This window comes from Brachionichthys hirsutus, chromosome 16 (genome assembly GCF_040956055.1).
Source record: "Brachionichthys hirsutus isolate HB-005 chromosome 16, CSIRO-AGI_Bhir_v1, whole genome shotgun sequence".
Classification (NCBI taxonomy): domain Eukaryota; kingdom Metazoa; phylum Chordata; class Actinopteri; order Lophiiformes; family Brachionichthyidae; genus Brachionichthys; species Brachionichthys hirsutus.
Window position 1 is genome coordinate 7,509,723 of NC_090912.1, and position 27,940 is coordinate 7,537,662.

At 41.1% G+C, this 27,940-nt stretch overlaps 6 protein-coding genes across 10 annotated transcripts; 2 read left to right on the top strand and 4 right to left on the bottom strand.

The window, feature by feature from the left end:
- Nucleotides 1–1,822: 1,822 nt before the first annotated feature.
- Nucleotides 1,823–5,649, bottom strand: LOC137905390 (cytochrome P450 2K1-like). The gene is made up of 9 exons (XM_068749627.1): nucleotides 5,452–5,649; nucleotides 5,104–5,266; nucleotides 4,875–5,021; nucleotides 4,641–4,801; nucleotides 3,223–3,402; nucleotides 3,004–3,145; nucleotides 2,709–2,893; nucleotides 2,307–2,448; nucleotides 1,823–2,224 (listed from the first exon to the last, which is right to left on the bottom strand). The coding sequence occupies exons 1-9, from the start codon at nucleotides 5,647–5,649 to the stop codon at nucleotides 2,037–2,039; spliced, it is 1,506 nt and encodes a 501-aa protein (XP_068605728.1). The 3' UTR covers nucleotides 1,823–2,036.
- A 1,539-nt stretch (nucleotides 5,650–7,188) lies between these two features.
- LOC137905391 (cytochrome P450 2K1-like) lies at nucleotides 7,189–14,806 on the bottom strand. Of its 2 annotated transcripts, XM_068749629.1 has the most exons (10): nucleotides 14,784–14,806; nucleotides 10,126–10,333; nucleotides 9,758–9,920; nucleotides 9,526–9,675; nucleotides 9,260–9,420; nucleotides 8,327–8,506; nucleotides 8,094–8,235; nucleotides 7,804–7,988; nucleotides 7,558–7,699; nucleotides 7,189–7,475 (listed from the first exon to the last, which is right to left on the bottom strand). In XM_068749629.1, exons 2-10 carry the CDS (start codon nucleotides 10,321–10,323, stop codon nucleotides 7,282–7,284), a joined length of 1,515 nt encoding a protein of 504 aa, XP_068605730.1. In that variant the 5' UTR covers nucleotides 10,324–10,333; nucleotides 14,784–14,806; the 3' UTR covers nucleotides 7,189–7,281. The 2 variants fall into 2 exon arrangements, with proteins under 2 accessions (XP_068605730.1, XP_068605729.1); XM_068749628.1 differs by lacking the exon at nucleotides 14,784–14,806 and having other exon boundaries at nucleotides 10,126–10,323.
- On the top strand, nucleotides 11,448–12,752 carry LOC137905934 (thialysine N-epsilon-acetyltransferase-like). Its single transcript, XM_068750218.1, has 6 exons — nucleotides 11,448–11,510; nucleotides 11,685–11,736; nucleotides 11,866–11,949; nucleotides 12,070–12,171; nucleotides 12,416–12,456; nucleotides 12,576–12,752. The coding sequence occupies exons 1-6, from the start codon at nucleotides 11,448–11,450 to the stop codon at nucleotides 12,750–12,752; spliced, it is 519 nt and encodes a 172-aa protein (XP_068606319.1).
- A 72-nt stretch (nucleotides 14,807–14,878) lies between the features above and the next one.
- On the bottom strand, nucleotides 14,879–16,651 carry LOC137905855 (diamine acetyltransferase 1-like). Of its 3 annotated transcripts, none has more exons than XM_068750123.1 (6): nucleotides 16,523–16,651; nucleotides 16,297–16,348; nucleotides 16,084–16,167; nucleotides 15,862–15,963; nucleotides 15,596–15,636; nucleotides 14,879–15,478 (listed from the first exon to the last, which is right to left on the bottom strand). In XM_068750123.1, exons 1-6 carry the CDS (start codon nucleotides 16,583–16,585, stop codon nucleotides 15,302–15,304), a joined length of 519 nt encoding a protein of 172 aa, XP_068606224.1. In that variant the 5' UTR covers nucleotides 16,586–16,651; the 3' UTR covers nucleotides 14,879–15,301. The 3 variants fall into 3 exon arrangements, with proteins under 3 accessions (XP_068606224.1, XP_068606223.1, XP_068606226.1); XM_068750122.1 differs by having other exon boundaries at nucleotides 14,879–15,502; XM_068750125.1 differs by lacking the exon at nucleotides 15,862–15,963 and having other exon boundaries at nucleotides 14,879–15,502.
- Nucleotides 16,652–19,254: 2,603 nt separating this feature from the next.
- LOC137905370 (synaptogyrin-2-like) lies at nucleotides 19,255–22,105 on the bottom strand. The gene is made up of 4 exons (XM_068749600.1): nucleotides 21,837–22,105; nucleotides 20,756–20,993; nucleotides 20,506–20,642; nucleotides 19,255–20,430 (listed from the first exon to the last, which is right to left on the bottom strand). The coding sequence occupies exons 1-4, from the start codon at nucleotides 21,933–21,935 to the stop codon at nucleotides 20,230–20,232; spliced, it is 675 nt and encodes a 224-aa protein (XP_068605701.1). The 5' UTR covers nucleotides 21,936–22,105; the 3' UTR covers nucleotides 19,255–20,229.
- Nucleotides 22,106–22,604: 499 nt separating this feature from the next.
- On the top strand, nucleotides 22,605–24,577 carry cenpx (centromere protein X). 2 transcript variants are annotated; one of them, XM_068749604.1, is made up of 5 exons: nucleotides 22,605–22,644; nucleotides 23,605–23,656; nucleotides 23,742–23,795; nucleotides 23,878–23,966; nucleotides 24,413–24,577. In XM_068749604.1, exons 1-5 carry the CDS (start codon nucleotides 22,609–22,611, stop codon nucleotides 24,425–24,427), a joined length of 246 nt encoding a protein of 81 aa, XP_068605705.1. In that variant the 5' UTR covers nucleotides 22,605–22,608; the 3' UTR covers nucleotides 24,428–24,577. The 2 variants fall into 2 exon arrangements, with proteins under 2 accessions (XP_068605705.1, XP_068605702.1); XM_068749601.1 differs by lacking the exon at nucleotides 22,605–22,644 and adding an exon at nucleotides 22,899–22,964.
- The last annotated feature ends 3,363 nt before the right edge of the window (nucleotides 24,578–27,940 follow it).

The following is a 27,940-nucleotide window of genomic DNA, read 5'->3' on the forward strand; positions in this document are numbered from 1 at the left end:
CACCCGGATGCATCTCAGCATAACAGCTCACCTGAGGGTGGGGGTGGGGGGCAGCAACCCTTCACCTTACGGATGCTAATACTTCTGGGGACACAGGGAGAACATACAAACTCCACACAGATAGGATTTTAATACGGTACCTTCTTGCTGTAAGGTGACAGCGCTAACCACTTCGCCACTGTGCCATCCACATTTACATTGTGGTTAAAATATTTTGGTGGCTTGTAGCCAACAACAACAAATATAATATAATAAGGACATAAAAAATGACATTGAGGATGATGATGATTGTTATTATAAACTTTATTCATGACACACTTATTAAAAGCACAGCTTTATGCAAATAATTAAACCCAGCATATACATGTGTTATGTTAACGGTCAAATCATGTTGCCATATTTGATAGCCTTTTTAAAGAGGTAAGTTTGAGATGTGATTTTAAAGATGTTACCGTTTCTGCAAGTTCCATCTTCAGGCAGGGAGTTCCGGAGGGTCATATGTTGCATGTCATCAATTATAATAATAGTAATACCTCAAGAGACTATAATTTACAGGTTGGGTAAAAAAACATTCAAGGCTTGAAATCTTCTCAAAATGAGCAGGTGTATTTAAGCAGTCACACAGACATTTTAGAAACAGGAAACGAATGACTAATATTTATAGGGTTGGAGGTTTTACTGAACAATGCTTTCGCCAGATTGTCTGTAACTATCATCACAGCAGAATACAGCTGGGCATGTCCATGAAAGAATAAAATTGCCTGCAATTAGACTGTAAGTTGCACTGGCGAACTGCTGCAAGGCGTGGCGAACAAATGAGAACAATAGACAAAAGGTTAATGTGCAATTGTGACAACACTCTCCCTCTTGCTCATCCAGTCTTGTCTGTGTTTTTTTTTTAATACTGTTTTCCTGTTCAGACTCTTGGCAGGCAGTGACGGATTTAACAGTTAATCGTGCTGTTTTGGAGCAACTCAGCTTTAAAAATTTACGGTGCATGAAGTATTAATTCCATAGCGCTTCAGTCAGACTCTGTGGAAACATGACTTCAGTCTGACAAATGTGGAATGGGACAGCATTCAGGTGACAGTCTGGCTGTGGTGGGAATGAAACAGGAACTAACTACTATGCATTGTTGTTGTCCCAGCTGTCTGAAAACAAAGCGATTATTCATGCTTTGAAATGGACATCGGGACAATTGTACATGCAGGAAAAGGGAGTGGTTGCTTAATAAGACCTGCGTGTGGTGACAGACTCTAGGCGGGGCACGGCTCAGGTTGTTGCTATGTTATTGAACTGAACAAGACTCACCTGTTACACATCTCACCTAATCAGCTCCTGCCTCTCTGAAAAGGTTTCTGTTTCCCCAGTATTTTCACGCTCTCCTGTTCTATGTGTTGTCCTGTATTCTAAATTACCTGAGGAAACAGATCCAGTCGAAATCGGTCTCCACAAAGGATGTTCTGTTTCTACTGGCCTTTACCAAGACACTGTGGAATTAGTAGTGGACAAACGGATTTGTTGTATCTTCAAAAGCTCTGGATCTATAGATCCAGAAGAATCCACCTTTACTGAAAGTGTGCTTGTTTTGAGTATGTTCTAAACTAATAATAATTCCAATTGTTCAAGGTTTGTTTTCAAGGTTATGGAATCTAAAAACAAAGATAAAATAAATGTAGGAACATTTTATGGGGGTGTTAATCACAGTAGAGGGAAAGTGTGCTTGGTTTGAGTATCTTCTAAACTAATAATGATTCCAATTGTTCAAGGTTTGTTTTCATGGTTATGGAATCTAAAAACAAAGATAAAATAAATGTAGAAACATTTTATGGGGGTGTTAATCACAGTAGAGGGAAACTGAGCTGCTTGGCGGAGGCCTGCATTCTCCAACCGCTTTTCTAGTTTGCGCTGACGGCATTCAAAGTTTTTATTGTCAGAAACATTTTCATAGTTCAATAACATATTTTTTAAAGCAACCAGAAAACCCGCTCCCACAATGGGACAGAACAATACGCAAAGAAGAACAATACTCTTTGTCAGTAGAGATTGACAGCACACAGCTCATAAGGAGAAGGATGGAGCACGACACCTGCAACTGGTGTGAGATCCATTTCATCCTCTGTGACTCCAGGCGGAGGAGTGAAACGAAATTGCTGAAGAAGGGAGGTGAGGAAGAGGAAGAGTTCCATTCTGGCCAGACCCTCTCCAAGACAGACCCTACGTCCTGCAAGGACAAAGACTTGTAACAAAATAAACTGGATCTTATCCTTACAAGTTAAAATCTGACCGAATGAAGTTGTTGGTACCTGCAGAAAAGGGCAAGAAGGCATCTTTTCTGATGAGTTTACCATCCTTATCTAGGAAGCGTGAAGGGTTGAAGGTGTGTGGGTTCTCCCATTCACTCTCATCGAACAGGACAGATGTAAGTAGTGGAAATACAGTAGTCCCCTGGGAGCACAGGAACAACTTTAGTTGCGTCACGGAAATTCTTGGGACACTTTTTTCACTTTTTCAATTGTAATAAAGCATTTTATTAACGTGAATGTATTGCATTAATTATCATGGCTGAAGGGGAGGGTAGACATGCTTTGTCCAGATGAGTAGGAATGGGATCTAATTTGGTCAGTTTCTATTGTTTTTACTAACAATTCATTAACATAAGCACTGCAAGCACTATACTGATTGGTGCAATGCAATGGGTAACTGACCTTTTTGATGAAGTATCCCTGGAAGGTGACGTCTCGGCTGGTTCTGTGAGGAACAGCCATGGGGATAATGTTGGCAAATCGATGAATCTCATGGAGAACAGCGTCAGTGTAGGGCATGTATTTCCTGTCCCACACTCGTACCTGACGCCTCCCTACCACCCTTCTCAGCTCCTCCTGCACCTGGTCTAGATTCAGGGTAAAAATGGAATTCAATCGGATAAAAATGTGGTTACGTTCACTTAAATTCCTTGTGAGAACTGCTCACACAATCAATAATGTGCACTTGCATTTTCACCTTGTATACGAGGATATTTTGCCATCAAAAGTAGACTCCACTTAATTTTATTTTCTGCAGTGATAGTTCCAGTCTGAAACAGATTCCTCACACAGTGGACCAGGCTTACATCATTATATTGTGAATGCCTGATTTCAGATTCCTGGGATAAAATGAAGGAACGATTAATGGTTTTGTTGCCCTTTGGATATAACTGACTGGAGTTGACTGACACCTCACCTCCAGTTTAGACCGATGAATCAGGAACTCGTCAACATAACATCTGGTTTTCCCAGGGATCAGAGTCTCCTTCAGATCTGCTATGATACGTTCTGATTCCTCTTTCTTTATCTCAGCACCCTTCACCAAATCCCTCCGGTTTTTAATAAAAGGGCCCAGCCAAGGAAATATGTTGTACATCTGTAATGGAGCACAGTACAAGCATTTTAATTATTGAAGATTTTAGCATGTCATTTGTTTGAGCTAGGAAATCTTGAGCTCCTTGTGCCTCCAGGTGGCGTGGTGTTCGGCAGCGGAGAGGAAAACCCTGCAGAGAGTGATCAACACAGCCCGGAAGATCACCGGCTGCTCTCTGCCCCCCCCTGGATTGTATCGCCAGCTCTCGCTACCTCAGCAGAGCTGCAAACATTGCCAGAGACTCCTCACACCCAGGACACAACTTGTTCAACCTGTTGCCCTCGGGCCGGCGCGACAGGTTGCACAAGAGCAGGACTAACAGACTCAGTGACAGTTTTTTCCCAGAGAGCCATCAGCGCTCTGAACAACAACCAGCACTAAACAACAAAACTACTCATCATGTGCAATTTGTAATGTGAAGGTAAACAATGTGTTGCAAATTAAGTGCAATACCGCCATCTCCCCGACCTCATGTGAAATAACTAATGTATGCAACTACTAAATGCAAAGCACTGGACAATCTATCTGCATGCATTGTTTACAACTTTAAATTCGTGTTGTTGTCTTCTACTATTATTTGTATTTTATGTTGTACCTAAGCACCAAATGGAGCAGCACTCCTAATCTCGTTGTATATCCACTATGCAATGACAATAAAGGCTTTCTATCTATCTATCTATCTACCGTATTTAATCAGTGCTTTTATGAAATATTATTATTTAAAGTAAATAAAAAGAAGAATCCCTTCAATTGGTAATATATGTTATATATTCTATTAGGGGAGCAACGCTACACAAAATTCACAGATCTGTTCGGTACGTTTTTCGATACAAAAAAAACACATTTCCATGCCTTATTTTTACCACCATTTGTTTCAACTCAAAGCAGCAGCTTATATGCTACATTTTGTTTTTGTCTACGTTTGCACTGTGTCTCCATCACTCCCTCTCTTTGTGTTTGACTCTCCTCCTACCTGTCCTTGATTCTGTCTCTCTCGCTCTGTCATTGTCTCTCTGTTTTTCTCTCTCTCTTTCTCATTCTCATCCCAACCGGTGACGACAGCTAACCACCCATTATGAGTCTTAGGTTCTGTCCAAGGTTTCTGCCTGGTAAAGGGAAGTTTTTCCTTGTTTCCGTCGTAAAGTGCCTTAAGATAACTTTCTGTTATGATCAGGCGCTATATAAATAATATTGAATTGAATTGATACTATGCACAACAATGTAAAATTATCATTCTGTACCTGAATGGAAGTAGATTTGAGATGAGAGATGCTCAGGAGATCTTGGTCCACCATAGCCTGTAAGACTGGATCTGTGTATTCATACCTTCGTCCAAAAGTGAGCGCTGATATAATATTTATAGCAGCACAAGCCAGCGTCCGGCTGTTGTCAAAGGCTTTACCTGACAGAAAAGGAACGATGGTTAGAAAGTATAAAGCATCTGCGCAACAGTTCTTTATCGATGACGATTGTACCGTTGTATTGCTGAAAGCTTTTAATGAGTTGGTGACATTCCTCAATGATTTTTTCTTCGGTGAGGCCTTTGGTCTCCAAACTTCTCAGTGCAGTCAAAGCAAAAGGCTTCATTTCTTGCCATGTGATGCCGTTGCTAAAAACTATACCTGGAAATAAAAATTGGTTTGCTGGTTTATATATTAAAAAACAACAACCCCGCCCCCCCACAAAACAAAAATGTTTTCTTACCATATCCTTTATTGATGTCATTGAATATAGGAGAGACACTCCTTTCTCCGAAATCCTCATCCTGATCAACCAGAGCCTGTTTGACTGTCTTGTATCCTGCAAGCACCACCACCTTCTTTGATCCAAAGTAGACCGTGAAAACGGATCCATATTTTTTGGACAGCTGAAAAGATGAAGGCAGGTATGTTTGAGACGGATATTTGCTGATTAGAAGTGCAACTTACTCCTGAAAAGTATTGAAAAAGCACTGACGAGGCGAGCGATATAACCAACAAAAGACAAGCTATTTGTTTTCTATTAATGGAATGGAAATAATAACATTACTCAAAACTAAAACACATTTCTCACATTGAGAAGCGAGATGTCGAGTCTTTTGAAATCCAACTGGAGCAAGTTTCCAAGCAGGGGGAGAGGTTTGGGTCCTGGAGGCGCTCTTGTGTTTTCCTTGGAGCAGAAGGCGGAGTAAACAAGGTGCAGGCCCAGCAGGACCCCAGCGACCACCAGCAGAGAGACCGAGGTGGACGACTGGAGAAGATCTTCAAACATGATGACCTGGAAGCTGACGGCTTTTGGAACAACAAATGCTCACAGTGTGAACATGCTCCACAGTGAAATGCAAGAATGTCTGCAGGTCGTTAAAACCTCCCGGGTGAGTTTGCAAACCACAGTCCCGCCTTCTTCTTTTTTCTTTTCAAAACACACAGTTCAACTGTTCTGTTGGCAGTAAATCCACTCACAGTATCAACATAACGCCTTCCTCTCCTCCTCTTATTGCATCACAGCTCCACAGACAAAGCTGAATACCACAAACGTGAAGAAGCAAGTTCTGTCGAGTGTAAACCGACACGGAAACGGAGGAGCGTCCCGTACGTACCATTTGAGTGTGGCAGCCTGAGGTAGTTACTCGCACTCCTTGAAACACTCCTACGTCTGACCGTTGTTTTTGCTACAGGCGTGGCAGATTCTTGCAAATGGAATTATTCTCAGTACAAACCTCAGTATAATAATAATAATAATAATAATAATAATAATATCATTAAAACCTTTATTTACATGGCAGTGATTACAGTTGTTCGAATTAATGTCACCAGCGGCAGAAAAGTATAAAAGTGAGTGATCAGGAAACGACAATTGTCAGCTTTCCATTGAAGGTAGTCGGGAGAAGAAGAAATAGCTCCCAGCGACCACCTGGAGCAGTTATAGTTTCTTAGAAGAATTTTGGATGCCAATATATTCTTTGAGGCTTAAATACATTTATAAAACTGAAGTTAAACTATTTGAGTTTTGGTTTTATATAATTTCTCCTCTGAGATTTTGTTCACTTTTTCTCAGTTTATCCAAAGTTTTTATAATTTTTAATCAAACGATTCTTCCCTGAAGCCTTTTTTCCAATATTTCCAGAAGCCTAAAAGGGGTGGAATAAATTTGTCAAATTTAAAATGGTTCTTATAGGTTGCTCGAGCCAATGATTTTAACACATCCTTGAGACCTACTGTCCAGGTCACTGAATATATTCCTAGCCATTCACCAGGTGCACAGATCACAGAGGAGAGCTGCCGATAACGGGCGTGGCTGGAGAGGTATGCGGCAAAGTGGCTATTCTGCTGCATGCTTCACCAGGGGTTGACAGGGTGGACGTTCCGGATGGTGTGGCAGTGAGTGCTATAGGCGAGTCTCCTCAACACCAGCTTACATAGTCGAGGACCGGACGGACCCCCTTGGAGGAGAGCTGGGCCGATCTCCTTTATTCCACCGGAGTGGGCAATATAAAATGTCTGAGATCTAACAGCTGTCAACCACACCCAACCCTTTGTGCTCATGCTTCAACCTGTTCAACCATCAATCTGCCAAGTCTTAGCCAAACCCAGTCTTCCATAAATTATACTATTAATTTTGTCTTTGAGTCTTTTTGCTACATCAGAACATAACAACGTTTATCAAAATACAGTTGCCAATACAGATTAGGATAGAACACCGAACTCAAAGTGATTGGCAAAAGCTGCAGAGCCGATGTTATGTCTGATCATCTTTTTTTTTTTCCCTACTTGTCTGCATCACGTACAAAAAAGTGAAGAGTAGACAGTGTGCTGAGGAGAAAATGCAATGGATTTATTTTTGCTCCTTGTTTCACCCCCTTTCATCCAACCACAATTCTAAGAGCCATCCCTAATCACCAGATTACAGCAGTTCTCTGACAACAGCACACAGCTCATGAGGAGAAGTGCAGAATGTTAAACCTGCAACTGGTGTGAGATCCAGTTCATCCTCTGTAACTCCAGGTGGAGGAGTGAAACGAAATCGCTGAAGGAGGGAGGTGAAGAAGAGGAAGAGTTCCATTCTGGCCAGACCCTCTCCAAGACAGACCCTACGTCCTGCAAGGACAAAGACTTGTAACAAAATAAACTGGATCTTATCCTTACAAGTTAAAATCTGATCTAATGAAGTTTTTGGTACCTGCAGAAAAGGGCAAGAAGGCATCTCTTCTGATAAATCTACCCTCCTTATCCAGGAAGTGTGAAGGGTTGAAGGTGTGTGGGCTCTCCCATTCACTCTCATCGAACAGGACAGATGAAAGTAGAACAACAACAGACGTCCCCTGGAAGCACAGGGAAAATGTAATGTATTAAATATTGGAACCAAAAGACACACACACACACACACACACACACACACACACATATGTTGCTATGAACAACTTGCCTTTTTGATGAAGTATCCCTGGAAGGTGACGTCCTGGCTTGTTCTATGAGGAATAGCTAATGGAGCAATGTTGGCGAATCGCTGTGCCTCGTGGATTACAGCGTCAGTGTAAGGCAGGTATTTCCTGTCCTCCACTCGGACCTGACGGCTTCCAATCACCCTGATCAGCTCCTCCTGGACCTGGTCTAGATGTGGGTGACAATGGAACTCAATCTGATAAAAATGCAGTGCACTTTAACCCAAATTCCTTGTGAGATTTGCTTGCTCAGATTAGCATGATGCTTTCTCACCTTGTACATGAGGGTATTTTGCCATGTAAAGCAGACTCCACTGAAGTGTGTTTGCTGTGGTGTCAGTTCCAGCAGCAAACAGTTGCATCACAATATTGACCATGTTCTCTTCATGATATTGTGAGTCCTTGATTTCAGACTTCTAGTATAAAATAAATAAATACATGTAGTAAATGATTCATGTTTTGTACAACAAGCTGTGAAGAGCATTAACTGGAGTTGGGGCGTCTCACCTCCAGTTTTAATTTATGAATCAAGAATGCATCAATGAAACATCTGCACATCTCAGGGTTCAGACTCTCCTTCAGATCTGCTATGATGCGTTTTTGTTTCTCTCTGTTTTCTTCAGAATTCTTCATTGTAACCCTCCAATTCTTGAGAAAACGGCCCAGCCATGGAAACATGTTGTACATCTATAACGCACAGTGCAAACAAGAAAGGTAATGCAAGGCGTAACATAATTATTAGTCATTAAGCCTTGTGCCATCATGTTGGTGGTTTTTTTCCCCTTGTATTATTTTATGCTTTCATGTGTTGCATTATTTCCTGTGTTCCTTGTCTGACCTCTTTCCCTCTCGTTGTCACACCTTCCCCAATTGTCACACCTGCTCCTCATTCCCTTCATCACCCTGCCTTCTTATTCCTTCCTCTGTTCGCAGTCCTCTGCCAGTTCGTTGAACCTCACAGTCACATTCCACACTTTTTGCCCAACACACCTTTGTTGTTATTTTGTTGTGTTAGTGGGTTTTTTCTATTGCGCTGCATTTTCCAGGATGAGGGAAAACTGTTCAAGGCAATACTTATACAGAGATCAGGGCTTCACTTCTATCAGTGGTGATGATCTATAATTTCAACTGCCGTCACTGGTTTGATCCTTTTGGTCAAAATGTGCTAAATAAAGGATCTTTTCAAGTTTTCAAGGTTTGCTCAGTACAACACAGGAACTTGTTAGAACATTATTAATAAGGTTTCTTGAACCTGAAGACCCTTTAAGATAGTTTGGAATCAATCTGTATTACCTAATAATAATAATAATAATAATAATGCTTGATTTTATATAGCTCTTTTTCTACACACCCAAAGACGCTTCACATTGTGCATTATTCATTCACACCATACTTGGCGGTCGTTAGCTACTAGCCACAGCTGCCCTGGGGCAGACTGACCTGAGCGAAATTGGATCCCACCAGATGCATATTTTCATGGACTCGCTTCAGCATAGCTTGGAAGCCTGGATCTGTGTATTCATACCTTCTTCCAAACACAAATGCTGATATAATATTTGAAGTAATAGAAATCATCAACTGGGTGTTGTTAAAGGCTTTACCTGAGCGAAAAACAATGATGGTTTAAGAAAGTATAAAACAGAGAACAGTTGAGAACAGTACTTAAGAACAGTTTGAGAACAGTACTTAAGTACAAATAACATTACCATCATATTTTTCAAAACTTTCAATGAGGTGGTGACATTCCTCAATTATTCTTTCCTCGGTAATGCTCTTGCCCATTCCAAAATCCTTCAGTGTAGACAGAGCAAAACGCCTCATTTCTTTCCATGTGTCACCATTGCTAAAGACTATACCTGGAAGCAGAAGCGGTTGTTTAATTTGGAAGAGTAAGACAATTTAAAAGTTGCAAAAACAGGAAGCAAAATGTTTTCTCACCATTTCCTTTATTGAGGTCATGGAACAAAGGAGCGACGTATCTCTCTCCAAACTCTTCAGCATGATAGACCAGAGCCTGTTTGACTGTCTGGTATCCTGTAAGAACCACCACCTTCTTTGGACCCAAGTAGACGGTGAACACTGATCCATATGTTTTGGACAGCTGAAAAAGGTGGAGGCAGGTACTTTTGAGACTCACTGTCTGAGATTGCAAATTGTAATTGTAATTTACTGATAGGTAGCGAACACATTGCTGCATATGCAAATTACATAAAACATAACAGGTGACATAAATAATCAATTGTTTTCTAATAAAGCAATTGAAACAACAAACAGTGTATTAATAATAAAAAACCCAAAAGTCTCACATTTAGAAAAGAGATGTCGAGTCTCTTGAGATCCACCTGAAGTACGTTACCGAGCAGGGGGAGAGGTTTAGGTCCTGGAGGCTCTTTGCTCTTTTCTTGGGAGCTGAGGCTGGAGTAAAGAATGTGTAGCACCAACACGGCCACAATGAGCACCACCACAGAAGCTGAGGTGGCGGGCTGGAAAATATCTTCAAACATGACCTGGACCCTTGGATGCTTTCAGGAATACAAAATCTCCTTGATCTAATCCGATGAGTCTGTTGGCAGATGGCAACATTTGCAACATGTCACAGTGATAATGGCCTGCTTTACCTTCCCTGCCTTTTAAAGGAATGAAAGTAAAGAAACTGGTTTTGCTGCTCTGCGCGGATTCTAGTTTGTCATGGTGACCCCCATTGTGGAATCTGAAGCGAGTGTTGGGCGGGTTCGAATACATTTCATCTGTCATCCAATTGGCTCCTTGAGATGTAACTGAATTGTGAGGAACAGTCCCAGTCATTGAGGTCACATCTCAACACTTGAGTCAAAAGTGCTGTTTTGTACTCTTTTTCAGATATACAACATGCTTCCATGGCTGGCCCTTTTATTAAGAACTGGAGGGATATAATGAAACATTCTCAGAAAAACAAAAGTGAAATATAAAACGCATCGTAGCAGATCTGAAGGAGAGTCTGAACCCTGAGATGTGCAGATGTTTCATTGATGCATCTGTTTGCAGCTCGAACTGACACCACAGCAAACACACTTGGGTGGAGTCTGCTTTTTATGGCAAAATACCCTCATTTCAAAGTAATGCTATGTGGCAGCTACATCTTTGCAAACTATTATTTTATTATTTACATTCTATCTGTAAAATATTCTGTTTGGGATTAGTCCTCCTCTTGCAGGGCCCATTCTGCATGTGGAAAAACACACACCCAACATAACCACTGTATTTATAAGGAATATGAATTTATTTAGCAAAGGTAAATGCCAATTCATCCTATGGCCGGGACACAACATTTACTCAGCTCAGACACCACAAAGCCAATTAACCAACGTGGAACTTATTTTCACAGTAAATGTTGGCGACAATGACAATAAAGGATTCTATTCTATTGTAGTGTATTTTATTGTATTCTATTCTATTCTATATGCATTCTCAAGGTACATTCCGTCAGTTAAGAAGGCGTGTTCAAACATTTTAATAGTGCAAGTTTGAACACGTCCTCCGATCATATCAGTGAAGGTGTGTCTTTTGCCCTTTTTGCTGTGAAAGACACATTGAACAGTATTTGTTGTCTGCTGAGAGAGAGACTGACCTCGAGCTTGTTAGTCTAGACATGAATTTCAAAATACGAGCTGCTACTGAAGAGGACTGCAAGGAAATATGGAGAATGTTGACGGTGAGAATGTTGTCTCTGTGTTTTAACATTAACAAGCTAAACTAATCGTAGAAATCATTTTCTGTTCTACAGGTAAATCTGACCTCAACTTTATGTTGCGATGCATTACCAGATGTCCTTTGTCCAATGACTATCTATTCATATTCAAACTTTTTAATCCTCCCCTTTTCTAAGGAGTTGGCCATTTATTTAAAAGTGACTGACAAAGTGACGATCACTCATGAAGGTAATGTTGCACTTTAAACATTTTTTTAACTGAAATCTTAGACAAGAAATGGATATGTAGTTTCAGCCTGATGAATGCCAACATCCCATCTATATGTTTGTAGTTAGACAAGTTTGTTTAATGTATTAGAACTGAAGCGTGACGGTTTCAGCGAGAACCCCTTCTTTGAATGTCTCGTCGCAGAAGTACCTGAGGAGCATAAATCCGAAGAAGGTGAGGTATTGAAAGTTTCAACTATTTACTAAAAAAATATTCCACTACTGTCACACGTGAATGCTTGCACAGTTTTTCTGTTCCAATTCATAAATTCATTGTTTCATTTTTCTTTTTTAGGATATACAGTTGTTGGGTATGCATTGTACTTTTACACTTACAGTACATGCAGCGGACGAACCATATATCTGGAGGATCTGTTTGTGATGCCAGAATTCAGAGGTAAAATATGTTTTTCCTATTGTCAGAAAAGCCTGAAAAGAAACCGTTATCTAAACTGTAGCTGGGAACTACTCGTATTTATTTTAGTTTAATACCCTATCTGGTATTGAAAGGGGACACTCAGGGCTGAAGGTACAGATGACGAGGGCTGCTGTCCATAAAATAATGCTGTTATTATTATTATTATTATTATTATTATTATTATTATTATTGCTATTGTGTTTTGCATTTATTTTATTTTCAGGAAAAGGCATTGGAAAGGGTTTACTGAGCAAAGTCGCTGAGGTAAAAAAAAAAAAAAAAAGGTTTTCGTTAATTACTGAACTAGTTTCTGAAATTTTAAGTATTGTTGATCTTTGTTATCAATCTATTTGATTAAGGAAAAAAACATTTTTTTCCCCCAGTTGGGGCAAAAGAAGAAGTGTGAGCAGCTGCTGTTGTGTGGTTACGCTTGGAACACTCCCACCCAACAGTTCTATGCTGCTAAAGGGGCCGAGGTCATCGACAGTGAAGGATCTCAATATATGTGTTTTAAAAGACAAAGCCTGGTTAATTTAGCAAATGAAGCACCTAAGAATTAGAAACTTGCCAAGGAATTATCTGAAGTCCTTAAAATGTGTTTTGTTTGTTTTCTTCCCTAAATATTCAACCTTTTGTCAGAAAAACTGGTTATCTTTTGACTCTATTCATCCTTTTTTTTTCTCAAACATTGATACACACACATGTATTATCACAAACTGGAACAGTAATTACGGATAAGCGGTTAGAAGATGGATGGATGGATGGAGGGAACAGTAATTATAAATGTGATAACAAACATGCAATATGTCCTCATCCTCGATTGCTCCATGATAACGATGTAACTGAGAATGTATGTTTTTAAAGCGTATTGCCTTTGAATGCAGCTTATTGTTCGAACCTGCTCGGACCAAGGTCAGAATGAACAGGAGGTGCAGCTAATGTTAAAATCAGAGAGAGAAACTTAACAAGTAAATATCCCAATTCAAAACCTGTCTTCCTCGTCACTAATCATCAGACAGTTATTTGTGCGATGCATTCTTATTGATAAAATCAGTTGAAGTACATCCGGCAGGTTATTAAGAGTTTCCCTTTCAACTCATCACTGAAAGCAACAACTAAAGGCTCCATGTACGTTTACAGCAATTCAACAACAAACATTTGGCTCTTCAAAAAGGAATGATTTATTATTAGAACGCTCAATATGGTTCGTAACTTATTCTGACTAAGGCGTCTCATCTGGTTCTCATAAAAGTTGTGGGGCTTTTATTTCTATAAAGTCAAACAAATAATGATGATTGTTGGTTGCAGTTGTTTTTTTCTTTCTCATTTTATAGTAGCAATCCTCTTCCTATTGCCTCCTTGCACAAATGGGTGACTTGTCCTCAAAATATGCGTGATGACTACTACTTGGATGGCATTATTATCTTCATTTATCCTTGGTTGAAGCATATTCAGCAGGTGGCTGAGGTGCTCAAGTGATTGAAGCAGGATGGGCTTACCAACAGGATTGTTTTATGGACAGTAACTCTGGTCTTCTGTGGCCTTCTGTTCCTTCAGCCATGAGACTCCCCTTTCAATACCAGATATGGTATTAAATTAAATAAAATCTGAGTAGTTTCCATCTAAAGTTCAGATAACTGTTTATTTTCTGCATTGGACGTGCTGCAGAGTAGGTGATCGGCCTTAAGCTGCCATCTCTCCAGGACCTGTATCCATCCGGACTAGAATCTCCTGCCACGAGAACAGCTTCTTCCTCTCGGCTGTAAGACTCATGAACACTTAATAATTCTCAGTCTCATGAACACTTTACTTTACAACCGGTAACTTGCACTGTTTTATTTGCACTGCCTGATTGTGTTCGTTTTTACTGCTGCTGATACACATCTGTGGATCCACTCTCGATGCTGCTGTTTTTGTGGTGGATTTTGTATCCGTACGTTTCTGTTTTTTTTACTTAGTCTATTATGGCATATCCTATAGCATAGCGCTGTAGTTTGCATTTTATTACTGTCATTAGACTCATTACCTCATGTTACATGTTGCACAATTGCACTGAGAAAAATAAATCCGAGTCTGTGAACCCTTCATTGACAATGGCAATGAACTGATTCTGATTCTGTTTCTTGACCCTCACTGGAGAATTCCCGTACATTGTCATTCTTGCCTCTGAGTTGTTCTAGAGATTCAAAGAATTCAATACTCTGTTCAGAGTAGTTATTACTGGCATTACATAGTCCTGTATAAAACATGGAGTCACGAAGGGCATGACTTTAAGCATTTTCTTTTTTGTTCTTGCAGCAGACTCATTAATGCTTACACACTGCTAAATAAGACATTTTCTGCATTAACCCACCAGTGTTTGCTCAGCTCTCTATCCTGGATGTCTATATTTCCTCATCAAACATAAATGATCTCCAGAAAATCAGTATTTCAGACAGGCTTCTTAAAATATCACTACATATGGAAATACTGCATTGTTACATCAACCATCTCCAGAAGAAACTTCAAAAGCACTCAGTGGAAAATGTTAATAGTCTTTGAAATGATTGGCTCAGGGATTTGAAGTTGGTTTCTTGGGTTTCTTTCTTTGCTGAAAGGCTGCTATACTTAAAAACAAGAAACCATCATACCTTCAAAATGAATGAATGAACGTGATATCAAGAGTTCTTTATTGACATAAGAGTGCTTAAAATTACATAATTAATGATAACACGTAAAAGGGATATTTATTTGTTAAGTTTTTCTCTCTGATTTTAACATTAGCTGCACCTCCTGTTCATTCTGACATTGGTCCGAGCAGGTTCGAACAATAAGCTGCATTCAAAGGCAATACGCTTTAAAAACAGACATTCTCAGTTACATCATTATCATGGAGCGATCGTAGACGAGGTCATATTGCATGTTTGCTTCTAACCGCTTATCCGTAATTACTGTTCCAGTTTGTAATAATACATGTGTGTGTATCAATGTTTGAAAAAGCAAAACAGGGTAAATAGAGGCAGAAGAGAACCAGAAAGTTTTTCTGACATTCGTGCAAAAGGTCGAATATTTATGGAAGAAAACAAACAAAACACATTTTAAGGACTCCAGATAATTCCTTGGTAAGTTTCTAATCCTTAGGTGCTTCATTTGCTAAATTATCCAGGCTTTGTCTTTTAAAACACATATATTGAGATCCTTCACTGTCGACGTCCTCAGCCCCTTTAGCAGCATAGAACTGTTGGGTGGGAGTGTTCCAAGCGTAACCACACAACAGCAGCTGCTCACACTTCTTCTTTTGCCCCAACTGGGGGAAAAAAATGTTTTTTTCCTGAATCAAATAGATTGATAACAAAGATCAACAATACTTAAAATTTCAGAAACTAGTTCAGTAATTAACGAAAACCTTTTTTTTTTTTTTTACCTCAGCGACTTTGCTCAGTAAACCCTTTCCAATGCCTTTTCCTGAAAATAAAATAAAGGCAAAACACAATAATAATAATAATAATAATAATAAAACAGCATTATTTTATGGACAGCAGCCCTCGTCATCTGTACCTTCAGCCCTGAGTGTCCCCTTTCAATACCAGATAGGGTATTAAACTAAAATAAATCTGAGTAGTTCCCAGCTACAGTTTAGATAACGGTTTCTTTTCAGGCTTTTCTAACAATAGGAAAAACATATTTTACCTCTGAATTCTTGCATCACAAACAGATCCTGCAGATATATGGTTCGTCCGCTGCATGTACTGTAAGTGTAAAAGTACAATGCATACCCAACAACTGTATATCCTAAAAAAGAAAAATGAAACAATGAATTTATGAATTAAAACAGAAAAACTGTGCAAGCATTCACGTGTGACATTAGTGGAATATTTTTTTATTAAATAGTTGAAACTTTCAATACCTCACCTTCTTCGGATTTATGCTCCTCAGGTACTTCGGCGACGAGACATTCAAAGAAGGGGTTCTCGCTGAAACCGTCACGCTTCAGTTCTAATACATTAAACAAACTTGTCTAACTACAAACATATAGATGGGATGTTGGCATTCATCAGGCTGAAACTACATATCCATTTCTTGTCTAAGATTTCAGTTAAAGAAATGTTTAAAGTGCAACATTACCTTCATGAGTGATCGTCACTTTGTCAGTCACTTTTAAATAAATGGCCAACTCCTTAGAAAAGGGGAGGATTAAAAAGTTTGAATATGAATAGATAGTCATTGGACAAAGGACATCTGGTAATGCATCGCAATATAAAGTTGAGGTCAGATTTACCTGTAGAATAGAAAATGATTTCTACGATTAGTTTAGCTGGTTAATGTTAAAACACAGAGACAACATTCTCACCGTCAACATTCTCCATATTTCCTTGCAGTCCTCTTCAGTAGCAGCTCGTATTTTGAAATTCATGTCTAGACTAACAAGCTCGAGGTCAGTCTCTCTCTCAGCAGACAACAAATACTGTTCAATGTGTCTTTCACAGCAAAAAGGGCAAAAGACACACCTTCACTGATATGATCGGAGGACGTGTTCAAACTTGCACTATTAAAATGTTTGAACACGCCTTCTTAACTGACGGAATGTACCTTGAGAATGCATATAGAATAGAATAGAATACAATAGAATACACTACAATAGAATAGAATCCTTTATTGTCATTGTCGCCAACATTTACTGTGAAAATAAGTTCCACGTTGGTTAATTGGCTTTGTGGTGTCTGAGCTGAGTAAATGTTGTGTCCCGGCCATAGGATGAATTGGCATTTACCTTTGCTAAATAAATTCATATTCCTCATAAATACAGTGGTTATGTTGGGTGTGTGTTTTTCCACATGCAGAATGAGCCCTGCAAGAGGAGGACTAATCCCAAACAGAATATTTTACAGATAGAATGTAAATGATAAAATAATAGTTTGCAAAGATGTAGCTGCCACATAGCATTACTTTGAAATGAGGGTATTTTGCCATGAAAAGCAAACTCCACCCAAGTGTGTTTGCTGTGTTTGCTGTGTCAGTTCCAGCTGCAAACAGATTCATCACACTATAGACCAGGTTCTCGTCATGATATTGTGAATCCTTGATTTCAGACTCCAAGTATAAAAACAAATACATATAGTAAATGATTAATGGTTTGTTTGACCAGCTGTGAAGAGGATTAACTGGAGTTGGGGCATCTCACCTCCATTTTTAATTTATGCATCAATGAAACATCTGCACATCTCAGGGTTCAGACTCTCCTTCAGATCTGCTATGATGCGTTTTAATTCTTCTTTGTTTTCCTTAATATTTTTCATCATGGCCTTCCAGTTCTTAATAAAAGGACGCAGCCATGGAAGCATGTTGTATATCTGAAAAAGATTACGAAGCAACGGCTTCATTGTTGAAGGATTTAGCATGATTTTTCAATCAAGATGGTTGTAGCTGAAAAAAAGCATGCAATTGGAACCCTGTCTGAAGGCTAATGTCGTGTTTTGTTACCCGCTCAAACAAGTTATGCAGGTTAAGGGATGCACGTAATCCTGAGATCCTGTTCCTAACAATGCAAATGCTCTGAACCACTGCCTTTAAGCCTTTATGGAATGGCATTGAGGGGAGGAACACGGGGCAATATCTGGAAGGCGATGTCTGCTTGTAGCAAAGCAACAATAATGTAACATTTGTCTACAGGCACATTTCAACAATGAACAATAATTATGTTTGTCATTAATAATGTGACAAAGCCTATGCGGGCTGCAATTAATTTGACTTTGATTTCAACTTTCAGTTAAGAGTTAGAATTTATTATTGGAAAAGAAACTTGGTAAAAAGTCCATCCATCCATCTTCCACCGCTTATCTGGGGCTGGTTCACAGATCAACAGTCTCAGCAGGAATTTCCAGGCTTCCCTCCTCCAGCTTCCAGGGGGATCCCGAGGCCTTCCCGGGCCAGCTATGTACCCTACACCTCAATCCTCCCGAGTGACTGAGCGGCTCACCCTATCTCTAAGGGAGCGCCCATCGTTCACCTCTGGCCGAGGGTGTCGTTGTGCCGCGTGTACTTATGGACATCCCTGTGCTCAAACAAACTTTACAAACTGTGACTAACGCAGAAGTCCAACAGCAGAAAACCACTCGTGTTCAGATCAGGGAGGCCGTTCATCCCAATCACCCCCCCGCTCCATGTCTAACTGTTATTGCCCACGTGAGCATTGAACTCCCCCAGAAGAACAATGGAGTCTCTGGTCAGAGCACTGCCCAGCACCCTTCCCAAAGACTCCAAGAAGGCCGGGTGCTCTCCCCTGCTGTTTGGGCCGTAGGATGAAATGTCCATGTCCCGAGAGCTAGTTCCTGTGTCCGGGGATCGGGTCGTCATCGACTGCCACCCAATCCACAATGCACCCATCCTCTATGGTCCCCTCAGCAGATGGTGAGTCCGCAGTAGGACCTCTGAAACTCAACCGCCCTCTGGTGGGACAACTGAGTATTACACAACATTTACACCCAGCTACATAAACCTAGCAATATCAAGTAAAACATACAAATATCGATATTGAATGGGTATTTCTCATAAAAAACTGATTTCCTTTCATCAATCAGAGTTCTGAACACCTTTAACTCATGGGCAATCAGCTTCAAATCTTTAATTAACAAACTGCTGGGCCTCCAACCTTCAACCATGAAAGTAATTTGTTTTTTGGGGGGGGGGTTTAGGGATTAGACAGATTAACCTTTGCGTCATACTGACAGGGGTCTAACACTTTTAATTCTGTTTGCAAAAATCCTCAGGAGAAAAGGTTTTACCAGTTCAGCAAAAAAGGATTTACAAACATACCTTCATAATTCAGTATCTCAAATTTATTTATCGCTCATTAAACCCTCTGGCAAAAGTTTTAAAATGTCATCACTGATCAACTGGTAGACCCCCCCCCCCCCACGAGTTAACTATTGTCGCCATAAACTCACTGGCTGTGCCCTGACCAAGTTGAGATGCAATGCCGGATACAAACGCTGTTCAGTGCGGATATATCCAGCCACAATAGCATTATGTTGCTGCCTCCAAGTTATCAAGTTCCACCGCACCAAAATAATCACTACTCAAATGTTTACCGAAGGAGCGGGCCCAGCAAAGTCCGCTTTTCTTTTATTTTTTTGGAAACAAGAGGATGCACGTCATGGGCTGACCCTAAAGATCAAACAAGAATAGTTTTTATTTGGCAAACTGACACTAAAGGCACTTTTATAGGCAATTACTGTGAACCAAGTACAACAGAGAAATGAAGCTCTTATCAAGAGATAGTGAACAAAGAGAAAAGAAAAGCAAGACAAAAAGGCACTGTTAAACAATTCTCATGGATTTTGATGCCTATTAATGAAATAAATGAAGTAATAAACATTTACCCTAACATCACTGAATTCCTGAACTTACAATATACCGGATACTACTAAACATGAGTCTAAAACTCCCCGAAAACACTCGAAAAAGGCACATTCAATTTCAAGAGGTAGCTGTTATAGATTTACTATTTGGCCTCTTAAATACTTCAGAATCTGCAGCATGGATAAAAACAGATATTGATTGAAATTTAATGTTTTTCAGTGCTTGGAAGCCCATTTTCAGTGGTTGATTAGAAAATAAAGATTACAGTAGTTTCAATAGGAACATTTTTAGTGAATCCACTAACTAAATAACGGGGCCGTTCTTCTGAGAAATCTGTGTTTGGACACTACATTGCAGTTGTTGAAGTGCTTTATGTAATGCTGAAAATAACATACTATTTTCATATAATTTAAAGATATTAAGAAGTGGTCATCTTAAAGCAAAAACAACATTCCATTCAAATAACAAAGCAAAAAAGCAAAACAACAATCGGTTTGGTAGCAAAGATAAAGTCAGACAACCGAACAAACTTTCACTGAACCTTGAAATTAACTTAAAAACATATCAGTACTCCCCCACAAAAAAAATATGCCAACACCTTCTGCAGGAAGAAAGGGGAGTGCAGAGAACCCAGCGGCACACACCTTTACTTAAAAAGAAAACTTCCTGTTCCGATTCATAGGTTCAAATCTCCGTCCGTCAGTAAGTCGGAGGCTGGTACTCTCCTGGCTGCTCCTGGCTCTGGGAGAAAGGAGACTGCTGGTAGCCTGCGGGGGTGCTGCTGGCATACTGGCCAGTCGGGTATGGGGTGGTCTGGTCGTTGGCAGGGTCTCTATACTCCTGGTCAAACGCGCTCACGCCTTGGCGATACCGTACAAGTGCAAAGTAGGACAGCAGCGCCTGCGGGGAGAAGTCCGAATTCAGCGAGTGGAGCTTTCACAGGAGCCGAGTTGACTTTGCTACCGAGACTCTCACCCAAGTGATGACCGAGAAGAAGGAAAACGCCAGGACAGCTCGGGCAGCGTCACTATGAACGGCTAATTCTTTTGACGTCTTGGACCACTGGTTGGTCAAGACGCAGAAGCAGACGAACCACAGGAAAGTCCATACCGCTGCGTCGTGTTGAAAAACGCCAAAGGCAGAGAAATTAGGATTACAACACTCATTTCAGTTCAACCTGCATCGTCCTGTTATTGACAGGTCGACAGTGAAACGCGCCTCTCACCTGAGAATACTAAATCTCCCGTGACGATGCATCTTCTCTCCTTGGCACTGCTAATCCTTGGGAAATAGGCATCCAGTATGAAGAAGACAGGACAAGCCAAGAAGGCCAGGATTCCGACTGCAATCCCGTAGCTGCATGCACTGTCCACGCCGTTGAACACGCACACCACCACCTGCGACGTCGGTGGATTAACATACCCTTCTGCGACGATGGTTGCAAACACAACAATGGCGAATAACTGCAGAGAAGGTAGATAGGTTTAATAGGGGGGGGGAAATAATGGGGGAAATGAATCACAGGGAAGGGTGATTCAAGTCACAGGAGAAGAAGAAAATCGCTCCATTAGACTTGAAATAACACAGAAGAGTTTCACAATGCACTGACTTATAAAACCAATTTACAAAATAAATTCCAGTCGTAATATATTTTTTCCAGCGCTGCGCCTGTTCAGGGATCAACAATGAAAACACACAAACCAATCCGATATCTTAAAAAACACAGCTTTGTTTTTGTTTGATTTCATATGTTTGTATTTGCATAGTGCTTCTGAGGACTTCTACCATCTATAAAATCAAGTTTTTGTTTCAAGCAGTCACCAGAGCGGCCTTCATCTAAACTGCTCTGTCATGTCAGGCGCCTGAAAACTGGGCAGAGCTCTAGAGAGCAACAGATGACGCTGCCGCCCCCCCCCCGTGGTATTTTCTTATCTAGTATTGCAAGCGATAAAAAGTGAACAGACTTAAATATCTTTTCTACACGTCAGACCGACACAACCAAGGAAAGTCGTGCCATAACTGGCACAAAGTGTAAAGCTGCTCACTGGTGTGGCGACACATCAAAGGACTAGCTAGCTGTAATTAGCTGGCATCAACCAGTGCTAAAGAAAACACCTTATTTTTTATCTGATGCAACATTAATTCAAGATATAATCCTGATCACGTGCAGCGTTGACACACCAGACAGCTGACGCATTTTTATTGCCCCCCCCCCCCCCCCTCCCCGATAGCTGACATCTGTTAACAGAACATCAAAAACAAAACTGGCTAGCTTTTGATGCTAACGTTTCCGTGTTGCCACTCACCCAACTCAGGCAGCGCAAAATAGTCTGAGGCTGTTTAAGAAAACTCTGGAAGTCAAAATCGCCACCAGCGAACGAGGCACCGTAAGCACCGCCCTGCATGTTGTTGTTGCTTTTCGTTGTTTCACCAAAAACAAACTGTTTCAATCGCTTTAAGATGTGACGGGAAAGCCTCGCTGTCAAGACTCAGGAAAAGTGTCTCTTGTCAGTTTCCTAAAAAGACCGCCCCTGCTGCGCGAGGCGTTCAAGGGACCCTGTAAAACTACGGAAACAGAGACGACAGGAAAAGTACGAACGTTTTCAATCGAAATTATAAAGCGAAAAAAATCTGAAAATACATTTTTAGGCGTTATTTTAGTTAGTTAGCACTTTGGAAAAATAAATAAAAAAAATCCCCAAAACAATATTTGGTGTTTATTGTAAGACACAGGGAATTGTTTTTTTTCTCTCTCATTACCGCCACATGGTGGATACATTAATGATGGCAGGGTTGATGTATACGGAATATGCTCAGTAATGCAAAGTTTTGTATTTAATACTGCTTGGCGCATGCCATTAATGAAGAACCAAATAATAAAACAAAATAACGCAAATAATGCATGTTGCTATAATCTATGTGAATGTATTTAACAAAAACGTACAGTGCCTGAAGTCCACGGACTGATAATCAACAAACCCTCTGATTCGACAAACAAAAACATTGTGCTCATGACGTCATAGGCTCACGGCCAATCCCTTCACAGTGCGCCATTTTCTCCCCCCGAGCGTCATAAACATGGCGGAGGTAGACGCGGAGCCTCGTCTCAGAAAGGTAGCTGCACGCATATTACTGCCTTGATAACGCTCGTTGAAAGCTGCTGTTTAATCCCCGCGTCCCTAAATAGCATTTATTTACTTTAGTAAAGCGACAACGTCTATTGATCCTGCTTCGCTGAATTACATTTGATTTAACATGTTTTCTTCTAGTTGTATTTAGGTCTGCAAGGAGTTTTTGTTGTTGTTCTTTTTTTCCCCTGATTTGTCTGTCAGATAATCTTGGGAGGATATCAATCGATTAACAGTATACGTCACTAAACGGACATGGTGATCATGTTGACGCTATCGTGGACACTTTCCTGGTTTTATAAACAAGTACAGCCGCACTACTAACTACTAATAATCGAAGTGCAACCAAAGCCAGTCTGCTTTCACCACATGATCACAGTTCTAACGTTCACTAATTATGTAATGTATAGAGGTGATCGATGAGTGGATGAGCCGGAACCTTCTGCAACTGTTCACGGAAAACTTAAATAATTTGAGGAAGAAAGCTCAGCTGATTCCATGACACTCAAATGTGCATTATAATATAGCCAAAATAAATATTAAAGGTTAAAAGAAAAACCTTTTAATGTGTGCATTTTAAGCAGGCTAATGTAAGTTAATCTAAATGAAATGTCCTTTAAAAAAAAAAAAGGATTTTCCAGCTGCAATTTATCCAGAATAATCCTTCAAGAGTCCTCAGATGCACCAAGCAGGAGCTCATTTACACTGATCTTCAGATCCAATTCTTTTTTTTATTACTTTATCCAGAAACAGTCAGGTCACGTGGGAAAGTTTTGCTTCGATCAGAAGCAAATTGAATATAAGTCTGAGCTCCTTTGATGCTCAACTGTGGAACAAGCTTGTACTTGAGATCTGCTTAAGCCGTCAGCTGATCTGAGAAAGAAGCAAAGCTCTGGAAAGTGTCGACGCACAATGACGATGTTCTCTGTTCTCCCCCCCTTTAAAGGAAACTGTAAGCAAGCTCTTGTCAAGTTCTTTCAAGGAGGACAAAACCAGATGTGAGTTGTGTGACATTGGTTACCCCCCCAGAGCAGTTTGGGTTTTGTTTGTGATTCTAAACCTACGTGTGTCGCTCTGTTACAGTAAGTGGAGACGCTGTGCTGCTCATGGCAGAAATGCTCAAGATATTTATCCAAGGTAAGGAGTTTTGTTCGATACAAACCCGTATACAGATTGCTCGATGAGGACGCTCTTCTTATTTTTTGCGCTGTTTTTCCAGAGGCTGCTGTGAGATCACTGAAACAAGCCGAGGCTGAGGACTGTGAACAAGTCGATATCGAGCACTTTGAAAAGATCTTACCACAGTTGGTATGTAGTTCAATAAATCAAGACCCATTAACTATGATAATGACGTGCAGGTGTCTTCCAGTATCAGTGCATTTCAGGGAATGACGGTCTCCATTCTTAACTTTTAAGGTTTCTTTCTGAGTCAGCGATTCTTTTTTTTTTTTTTTTTTACTTCTTGCACTTTTAGGCAGATAAAATCAGACACATTAAAATAAAAAGGAATATAATAACAAACAACAACGATCAGCTTAACAACAATAGTCATTAATAATAAGCCATGTTAGTGGCAGAACAATTAAAGAAAGAGAAGATAGACGCAATAAATGATTTAAGTGCAGGGGCCTCGGGGTGGGGGAGGGGGGCTCTCTACTGGTTGTGCACAAATTGCCTGTTGGACAAAGTTCCTCATAGAAGCACAAAGTTGAATTGAAGTGTCTTCCCCCCCCCCCTTCTCTTTTCTGATGCAGCTCTTGGACTTCTAACACCTTTTTTCCACAAGATGGAGCCACAGCATTGCTCGCCTGCCCAGACGTGCCTTGACCTTTCCACTTCTCCTTCAGTGTTGCCGATGTGTTGATCTTCTGTATAATTGCAATTTCATAAATAAATACTTCAACGTGTGATTTACAATACGATTCTTGCTCCGTATTTATTTCGATTTTACTTTGAGCAGAGAGAAGGAACGCTCTCCCCTTGCCCCCCTCGCCACCACCAGTAAGGCCCACCTGTGCTCCTCTTTGCAACAACAGGTGCTTCCAGCGTGCTCCCTGGCGCCCTTCATCAAAGCCTCCTGGAGCAGTTGGAAGCAATTAGAGTAATAAGGGGAGCAGCCAGTCCCTTAGATGATGACAAGTGCCAGGAAAAAAAAGGAGTACCCCCTCCGGCCACTTTGAAGTTCCCTTTTGCTGTCCTGCGATGTTTAGTTAGAGGTCGGGGGGGTGGGGGGGGGGGGAACTCTGGCACAGGGGGAAAGTTGAATGGGAGTGTGTGTGCATGAATGTGTGCGTGAGTTAGCAAAACATAGCCATAGACCACACGCATAGATATTCTGTTTGAAAGGAAACATAACAAAACACATTGGAACATGGTCCAAGAAGAGCAGGGTGTAATTCTGAAGGTAAATAAACAGAAGAGGCAAGTAGTAGAGGTGCTTTCTCTCCTTTCATCACAGCAGAGGGGGGGCTGGGGGGCTGGGCCTCCAAGGGAGAGGGCAATGTGGGCTTTTCTAACCTATGTGTCTGTGATGGTTTTCCACCCGTGGTGGAGTTGACCAAAGTGTCTTCACTGTGAGCCAGCGTAGCTGCACAACGCCTCGTGCTATTTATTTGCGTGACTGTCGGGTGACTCACTGTGTTTACAAACGTTGCTCACATTCAGCTGGAAGCAGCCAAGCCGAGGTTCAAGTCGAGGACTGGCCTTCAAGGACGCAGCACCTGGAATTTGACCGGACACTTTTTAAGTGAAGCTCAGACTAGCTTTGTGCTTCCCAGGAGTGAGAGCCACAGCAGGTCCTCGGGAGAAGATGCGTTTGACTGATGTTCAGTTTAGTAGCGCACGAGAATCAAAACCACACACACACACACACAAATAAGATTTTTGTGATGTAAATAATCTGCTGGGTTAATTCAAGTCACTTTTGCATCTAGTCCAGGTCCATCGAGTCACCAGCTGCTCACACATAAAACAAAGCAAAACGCGACATACATTTTAATTACCACATGTAACAACCAAATGGTCTCGCTAAAACAAAAATCTGATTGCATCCACAGTTAATTCCGCGATACAGAATCAGTAGAAGGTGCCATTTTTTGATTAAACCGCGATAATAAAGTGCCTTTACTGAGATTTGAAAGAGCTGAAATGGATCTTCTCAAGCTAAATCCTTACAGCTGAAAAAACAAAACAATTCCAGTTGGATCCCTCGCAGACATTTCCCACCAATATGACTTGTCTCTGGCAAAATAATGCACTACTGTACAACTTTTCTCCTTACGCATCTTAGTGGAACAAATTACATCTGAAGGCAATATTGTTAAACATACGAAAGCAGTTAGGACAAGAATGGGGAGGGGCGTTGAGAGTAATGAGTTAAAGCTTTTCTTGATCATACATTAAAGGCAAGGGAGTGTCGACAGTCAGTCCAGACGCTTTGGAGAAGCTCCGGAGTGAGAAGCTTTACCATGAGACAGACTGATCTGTCTCCAGCCTTTGTAGACGGCACTCTCTGCACGAGTCTGATAAGGTTGTGGGGTAACAGTAAACTTGGCCTGGGGCGGAGTCGTCTGCGTCCGTCTTGAGAGTTCTTTTGCGGTTATTGTCGGATGGTATCAGATTTCTCTCCATAATTCTCAGCTCACTTGTCTATGACGGTGTTTCTGTTAGAAAATGACACATATTCTCTCCTTTCTCCAACTTTCTGTCATCCCAAAGCTCCTTTTTTCTGAGGCCCCAAACTGGGGTCCCGTCTATGACAGGCTATCATAACACACCCATTTCCCTGGCTGCTGGCCTGTCGAATGAACGTTACAGCATCTAAGCAGGAAAAATGTTGAGAGTACATCAAGTACACTGTTGTTTGCATACTTAAAATCCCTTTTTTATCATTAATATGTACATAAAACACATGTTCTGTTCCATTTACATTTCTAACGCTGGGCTCCTGCTGCAAATTTGTATTGACATTTTTATTTTAAATCTGGATAAACCAATGTGTTGATTTGAAGTCTTGGAAAGACAAACACATTCCAGGCATCCAGACACTTCATTAATTCCATCAAAGAAGCAGATGACAGGAAAACATCTACAGGTGTCATCTGCCATTAGACCCAAATGCTGTTCTACTCATTTTACTTCCATTTCATTTACACTTGTCTCTGGGTACACACATTTGTGTCTGCTCTCAGATGTTTGTGTGCATGCGCTCGCATGCATGCTTGTGTTTGATCTAGGGCTGTGACACATTAGTGCTCAGGAGACAAGAGGCCCTTGTGGCCCCCTCATGGGCATGGAGCTATCTAACCATAGTGGAATGCTGCAAGGGACACAGCGGAGACTCAGTTCCACACGCAACTCACATGCTCAAGAGGTTACAAACACACAAACAGCCCCATGAAAAAAAGCACAGGCGGAACATGTTCGCAGGCATTTTGGTGCCCTTATGTTTCATGCAAAGCCTGCATGTGTTTGCAGAGAATTGAAATACGGAGACAGCATCTCTGGTGACTGTATACATGTATGCCATGCTGGTTTCCTGCAGGCCCCGGGCCTCTCTGAAGGGTCTGGGGGTCCTTGGGCTAATCTCGGTTAAGGAGCCGCGGAACCCATGCCGCGGGCGAATAGGACATACCTGGCAGTTTGAGCCACTTGTGCTCTCTGATGCGATCACTCCTAACTGGTTGTGGCTCTTGGCTGTAGATGGTCTGCTGCTGTGCTCTGGGTATCGGCCAGGGCTTTGGGAGCCACAGGGGGGGCGGAAAGGATTCTTCCGGAACCATTGATGTGGATGATAAGGTCAAAGCCCTTGGCATGCAGGGAAAGGGAGCAAGAGAGACGTACAATTAGAACAGCCCCTGGGCTATTTCTGGAGCCCTTTACTACAACCTTAACAACATTATCTTCCTTTTCCACCCATAGCCCCCTTTTGCTCTCCACCTCCATGCCCCGTGCGGTGGCTTGCACGGTCAGGGCATAGGCAACAACAACCGAGTAATCCCCTTACATAACACTGCACAAACTCAATGAAACAAGATCATTCAATTAATTTGGGGAGATTCTAAAAATAAAAAAGCAGCATGGTCAAATGACGTCTAAAAGGGTTTGTGTGTGGGGGGGCTTGGAAAGACCGGACCGAAGGTCAGCAGAGCAGTCTATTTTTAGGTCCCATCAAAGCAAATGTAAAAATAGTCCAGCACTAACCCTTCCAAAATCCATCAGTCATGCTTAGAGATGCTGCGAACCCGAAGGTCATGCAATCGGAATGATTAAACGTCTGATGT